The sequence below is a fragment of the Hermetia illucens genome, chromosome 4 (genome assembly GCF_905115235.1).
Source record: "Hermetia illucens chromosome 4, iHerIll2.2.curated.20191125, whole genome shotgun sequence".
NCBI classification, from domain to species: Eukaryota; Metazoa; Arthropoda; class Insecta; order Diptera; family Stratiomyidae; genus Hermetia; species Hermetia illucens.
The window spans coordinates 165,286,157-165,293,634 of record NC_051852.1 but is presented as its reverse complement, the minus strand read 5'-3'; the positions used below and the strand labels follow the sequence as shown (position 1 = coordinate 165,293,634).

At 43.3% G+C, this 7,478-nt stretch overlaps 1 protein-coding gene across 1 annotated transcript in view; it reads right to left on the bottom strand.

Moving 5' to 3' along the window:
- Positions 1 to 381: 381 nt before the first annotated feature.
- The window catches only part of LOC119655721 (exostosin-1), a 265,040-nt gene continuing 257,943 nt past the window's right edge, over positions 382 to 7,478 (bottom strand). Inside the window, exon 10 of the mRNA XM_038061754.1 lies at positions 382 to 1,771. Coding sequence (XP_037917682.1) covers positions 1,663 to 1,771 — 109 coding nt within the window. The 3' untranslated portion in view covers positions 382 to 1,662. The remainder of the gene's footprint in view (positions 1,772 to 7,478) is intronic.

Genomic DNA, 7,478 nt, shown 5'->3' with positions numbered 1-7,478 from the left:
CTCAGCTTACATTTTTGAGACGTGAAAAAATTGTTGCTTGAGATATTGAATTCAATTTGATTTTAACAGAAAATATTTTACTTAAATAAAAAAATAATTTACAAATTAATTAATGAAGTAAAGTAAACTAATACAAAAACTCTTTCATCTCCTTCAATTAATTTTCGATTAATATTAAACGAAAAGGGATTTCCACATACGTTGCGGATATGCTGGTCGACGTAGGATACCGGGATACCTTAACAACCACACATGCCATTAAAAAAATCTGCCAAGGCGGGAAGAAGCATTAAATCTGTGTACGAAATAGACACAACTGCAGAATACAGAGAAAACATGGAGCAAAAAGCGACTCTTTGGTCTACCATGTTGATTTTCATGGAAAAAAAGATGAGCGCACGGAACCAGAAACATATTAAGAAGAAAATAAGATGAGTTGATGACGAAGATGGACCACATACGCTATGAATATTGCAAACATAAGGAATTATTTAAAATGAAATAGATCAAAGGGGAAATTGCTGTGCTTGCATGTTTTACCTCAACTTCATATTCAAAGAGTCCACTAATGGTGCCGAGTGTTGGGATTTAGGGCGTATAACCCAAAATTCATGTATTCATGATGAAAAAAAAGGAAGGAGGACATTTTTGCCGATAGTTGAATGAAACATATTAAGTTTTGCTAGGAGACGTGCCCGAAGGACCAAAAGGAATGACAAACGCAAATTGAGTAGATACTCGTACACAAAGAACAAATACCATCTTGGAAGCAAGATGTTGAGGTCCTTTTTTTTAAGATTCGATTTCTTTGCACACCCGCTCCACCAGGCAAAGAGTCGTTAGTGTGATAATTCTTTCCAAGAAGTGAAATCAAAGCCGAGCAGAAACTGACAACGCGTAGACTGGAACGAGGGTTCCCTCCCCCCCCCCCTTAAATCGTAGGTGGAGCATTTTTCTCAAACAAATTGGATTTTCATATTTCTTTGGAACAAGTTGAAAGGGAAATATTAAATTCATTTCAATTATGTCAAGTACTTAATTGAGGCAATCGCATTGGATCCCTTTTGATGTTGCGACGAGGACGCAGAAATGAAAAATAATCACAGAAATATAATGAATGTCCGCGGATTCAACATCAAAGGATAGTTCCCCGATTCAGTCAGACGAAATGTATCTTGTGCGAGCTGCTTCGTATGGAAGTGATTTTATCCTAGATCCTTACGTATCTTACGTACACGTTACAGTTTTCGAATATCTTTTTTTTTAATCCTTGATAACATTTGCATTTCCTTTGACGATAATCATACATATATAAAAAATTTCTCTACTTACGTGCTAAACATGATAAACTTAAATTTCGAGTTTGCTTCCTTGGGAGAAGCATTCAACCATATTCCGACTAATACATTGATATATTCTAATTTGAATTGAATTGATCGCGGTTATTGTTACTTGATTTATCAATTACGGATAAAAAAAGCATGACTCAAGTACTTTCCATCGTCTATGTATAATGTACATATAAAATTTACAAAAAATATATATTTATAATAGCGTAATAATTAAAAAAACTTATACGCTAAGGAGAATTGAAATAATTAAAAAAAAATCTTTAGACTTAATCAACAGTTTAACTTATCTGTACGTAGTATACATAAAACGCTAGCTGCCCACTAGTTCGATTTGTCGATACTTTTTCCTTAAATTAGACACCGGATCCTTGTAGAGAACTGGATCTAGACGTACATTGGAACGTAACAATGGCATGTATCTGAAAGTAAACGTGTAAAAGATACAAGAATAAAAGTGTTATTATTCCGCTTACAAAGGATATCATATTTATAAAGTTTGCTGAGTGGAGAAGCACTTCAAAAGTTTGCGAGAGTTTGGAAATTTATCACGGAAACTTGCCCCCAAAGGCGATCCGTGGGAGGGGTTTTTGATAGAATCTACCTTAATGCGTTTAAGATGTTCGTATGATGACATATTTTCGAAGTTTTATGTATTAGGTTGTTGCATATGAAATGGCCGTTTTGGCAATCAAGTGAAGTTAGTTGCGATTTTGATGTATCAAACCGCCACCAGTTGGCGCTGTTGGTGTTGAATATTGAAGTATAAATACTCCTGCATTTAATCAAGGAGTCGTTTCAGTGAATACGTGAAGATTCGGAGAAGAACACAGGACGGGCTTGGGAACAATAATGTCCGCCAAGAGGTCTAAAATGATACTCCCTGGGGAGCTATCGTCTGAAGAGGAGGGGAGCACGGGCCCCTCAGAAAATGACTACCCGCTAAGGAAGGAGCTTGAAAAGCTCAGAGGCGAGAAAGCAGCCCTGGCACGGCAACTGGAGTGCCAACATCAGCTGATAGTTCAGCCAAAGCAGGAGCTAGCAGCGCTACAAGAGGCGGTGCGAACCGGTGTATCAAGAACCAGTCGTGAATCGATCGTCATCGACAGCGGGGGAGCACCAGCAGCGATGGAGAACTCAACAGGAACCAACCAAGAATGCGAGATGGACAGCGTGGGACCATCACCAACAAACCCCGAAGTCAACGAAGAAGGTGACTCGTTCAACTTCGTCCGGAGGAGGAAACAAAACAAGATCAAAGTTAGTGTTAAAACTGTAACCGCTCCTAAACAGGCTGAACACCCCCCCCCCCCCCCCAAAATCTCCAACCTAGTAACTCAAAAAAAAAAACAAGAATCCCCGCTATAACTGGGTACGGTTTAAACGTACCATCTTTCCTAAGACTCTTAAAAATACGAGGGCTGACAGGACCCTCATATTTACTGAAACGGCGGAAGATCACGGGAAGGTTTTCGCGCTCTTGAAAGAACAGAGGCTTAACGCCACTACTAGGACGCCTCCCTCTCTTCGCACCCAGTCTGTTGTTATCCGCGGACTCCACAGGGAAACGGACCCCGTGGACATCCTGAAAGAACTAAAAGCAGAACACCCAGATTTCCAACTGAAGACAGTTGCAAACCTCGTTACGCGCAGGGACAAGTTTCTGCATAGCGAAAATCTGGCCCTCCCGATGAAATCGCAATCGGGATTGTTCATCGCGACTTTCAAGCCCTTCCAAGCGCTCAGCGAGGTGATGAAGGTAAAATATATCCTTCATCAAAAGGTAACCTTGGAAAAGGTCAAAAGTTTCGAGGAAGTGCAATGTTTTAACTGCCAGAATTTTGGGCACATCGCCCAAAATTGTTCAATTGTGCACAGATGTGTTAGGTGCACAAAATCCCATCCTCGCGGGGAATGCGGAAGACAAACAACCGAAACTAAATAGCAGGCATAACGTGCAATTCACCGGGTATAATATTATCCGGAATGACAACAACACTGGGGCTGCCCTTTTAGTCAGGAAAGACTATGAATTTGAGGAAGTCGCCATTGAAAACCTGCTGACCTCTTCCGCCGCGGCGGCAATAGTAAAAACCACTGATGGTAGACGGATTTTGGTAGTTTCCGTGTACATCAAATGCAACTCTCAAAATGAGCAACTGGGACAAGATCTTAAGATCTTGGGCAATCTCCAGTTAAAATACAAGTACCTCATTTTCGGTGGCGACTTCAACTCTAGGCACACCTCCTGGGGCGATACGGCAGTCAACAAAAATGGGGAAACCCTGCTTAAATGGATCCAAGACCCTTACTCGCCAGCCTATGTCGATTTGGTCTTGCCAGATTCTCCGACAAGACCCAGTAGTCAATCAACCATTGACTACTTCCTCCTTTCGGAGGAAACTTCCCTGAACTTTCAAGTGATATCATGCACTACTCTACCAGGCATGTCTGACCATCTCGCAGTACTACTTAAACTTTCCTCGTCCTCCCAACTGCGAAAGCGAGTAAGGTCCTTCGCCCACACTGACTGGGACAAATTCAAGTCAGACCTTGCACCAAGGCTGAACTTGAAAAAACTCGCAACTGACCGCAATCTATCGGACAAACCATCACCTTGGCCACTGTTGCCATTAATACTGTTACACGCAGAAACACAAGGCTTATCAAAGTCGACGAGTTACAATATACCTCAGTCCCTCACGATATCATGCTCCACATGAAAGTCAGGCAAATATGGCGTAGGAAACTCAAACGCATTTTCCACAAACACGGAAATAAAGTTAATGCTGAGTATAAAGCACTACTTTCACGGATTAATTGTCTGAGTATAATAATTCGGCAAAGAGTGGCGATTTTCCGCAACGAAGAACTAACAAGGAAACTAGCAGATATTAAGCCCGGCCCAGATATGTTTCAGCATATCAACAGGCTAACCGGCAGACACAAATCCCGTAATATCGCTCTTTCCAAGAACGGGGAGCACATCTACAGTGACGCTAGGAAAGCGCAAGTTCTCGCGGAATCTTTTGAGACTCAGCTCAATTCCCCTCCGCCTCAAAACAACCCGGCTATATCGTCGATTGTTAATTCAACAATCAAGGCCTTCGTCTCTGAGAGCTCCAAGAAGCTAACTAAATTCACCACAACCAACACCTCAGTCAAGCCATCGGAATCGCAACATTTTCTGAGTTTACCTCAACTCACTGACTTAACCAGAAACCTCAACGGTAAAAGATCAGCCGGGCCTGATGAAATCCCGAACTTTGTCATAAAGAATCTCCCCAGAGCCTCACTGAAGTTTTTATTAGGAGTTTTCAACAACTGTATTAATAACGGCTACTTTCCATCCACGTGGAAAGTTGCAAAAATTATTGCGATCCGGAAGAAAGGAACCTTCAACGAGCCAAGCAATTTCAGCCCCATTTCCTTATTATCCAACCTTGGCAAACTGTTTAAGAAAGCATGGACAATTGGGCTAGTCCCGCATTGTAATCTCAACAAAGTTATCCCTGACCACCAGTTCGGATTCCGCTCTAAACACGGAACCCAGCACGCGCTGAGCTACCTACACGACACTGTCGTCTCAAGACTTAACGTCAACAATAAACCCACAGTAGCATGTGCGTTAGATTTGGAAAAGGCCTTCGACTCCGTGTGGGTAAACGGACTTATATATAAATTAATAGACAATGAATTCCCTGTCCCGATAATTAGACTTGCGTTAAGTTTTTTCGAAGATAGGCACTTTTATGTCAGCGTGGGGAATGAATTCTCCGATCTCTTGCCGGTAACGTCGGGTGTACCGCAAGGATCCATTTCCGGGCCAACTTTTTTATAACATCTTCACGGCTGACGTTCCGATCCCCGATGACAGCGTTGAACTGATCCAATTCGCCGATGACACGCTTATCTTCGCTTCGAACGCCGAATCCTTAGACATTGCACAGGCTTATCTTACAACTGGAAAACCAAAAAGATCGGCAAAAACGCCGAAGTGTATAGGCCAAAGTCAAACCACTTCGAGAACACGTTCTCACAATAATGGAAAGGTTCTTCGAAAGAACGGAGGACCACCCCAACCCATTAATTCGGCATCTCTACCAACAGAGTAAAACCTCCCCATTGGCCACATTCTTAAGGTCCTGCCAAATCGTGAGTTCATCTCTCAGACCGAAAATCCTAACCCTTTTTGAAACTCCCTGCCTGGTAGGAGTGGATAGAGGCTAAGCACAGGAAATGTAATGTGCTTATTGTAAATATTAGTTAAGGATTAATTATGTTAGATTAAACTAGGTTAAGTTAAAATAAGTTAGGTTAAGTTAAATTTAACTAGGTTAAGTAAGTAAAATTCCATTCCATTCCAATTCCAAAACCCAAGATTGTACCAAAAAAAAATTGTCAAGATTCATGTATATAAAGAAAAATATACAAAGTAAAGTAAATTACAGAGAAGGTGTAATAGTCACCCGTTTGATAGCGTTAAGATCTATGAGCCGTTATTTAAGCTAGCATTAAGTAATCATCGTCTAGTTGTAAGTCACTATTGAGAAAATAAATGAAATGAAATGAAAATCAAGGAGTCATTTCATATTTTCGTGAGTCGGTTTCAAGCGTCCGAGCGGATCGGACGTGTTTCAAAAGTGATCCGAGTAAAACATTAGTGAAAGTAGTGAGACCAAACAAATCAATTGTGTGTGGCGCAATGTCAAAGCGCCAAGTTGGCAATAGGTCACTGTCGCCCCAGGGGACGGATCATGAGCCCGAAAGGATCCAACCCTATGGGGACAGCGAAGGCGAGGCCCCATCGAGCCCCGAAAACAGTCGGGAATCTGCCCCCGAAGATAGTGGGTCGGAGATGGCTCACGAAACGTCCGACGATGATGAAAACGAAGTCGTCAGGGCCAGAGCTGAGGACCTCACTGAAGGAGATGACAAGCCGCTACGATCGGCTCGCTGCGCTGTTCAGCTCTTCATTGACGGAATCCACCATCGCCCTCAACAAGTCAGTTCATCAACCCAACACAGCAACAACATCAAATCATGAGAACCAAGAAGAACGGTCCATGGCAGAAATGCAGCCTCAGCAATAGCATCTACACCCTCACCCCATCTAACTACAACAACAACAAATGTCATCGAACATCCAGCCCGACAGCTACAACAACCAGCCACACACATCCCGATAACAACCACCACAACCACGCAGCAAGCCGCTCAACCAGACAAATCCACTCCACCAAGGGAAAGTCAGGAAAAATTTCCACCGCTAATTATCCGCGCGGACCCCACAACCACTAAAAATATCACAAACAAAATTCTGTCCACAATCCCCAACAATATATCGCTAAAAAAACCTCAGTACACTCAACCCACGTCCTCCCAGGCAGATTACGAATCTGCAAAAAACTTACTTAAAGAAGGAAATCACCCCTTCTTCACATATACCCCGTCATACCTTAAACCAATCAACCTAGTCCTCCGGGGACTAGATTTTACATACCCCCCGAAGAAATCCTCAAGGAGCTACACCGCCTCGGCATCTCCGAAGCCATCAGCGTTCGTCAATACGAAACTAGCTCCTCTCGACGAAACGCGAACCCCCCCATCTCTTCCTTGTAACGTTTTCCCCCAAATTCCAACAATCAACCCTTACGAAAGCCAGGGCGATGTTTCACTGCATCGTCAAGTTCGTGGCGGTGCAGCTACACGAAATCATCCAATGCCGGAACTACCAGCACATTGGGTATGCGTCAAATTGCAATCTGGCTTACTGTTGCGTTAAATGCAACATCCCTCACGGGCCACAACAATGCCCAAAGAGGCAGGAAGAAAATCCATCCTGCATCAACTGCGGAGCCAACACGCATGCGGCTAGTTATCGCAACTGCCCGATGTTCGTGCAAGCTCGCGCCCGTCAGACACAACAATCCCTCCCCACAAAACAGAACCCCATTCCACCAACCAAACCCGGCCCCCAACCAAAACCCGCTCAGATCCCCACCCTACATAACCCTACTTCCCCACCATTCTCATACGCTGCAATGACTAGGAACGCCTCGCGCCGGACACCTACCTTTGACCTCGACTCCGAGATCCACTCGCTCTTTAATACCTCCACCAACCAAC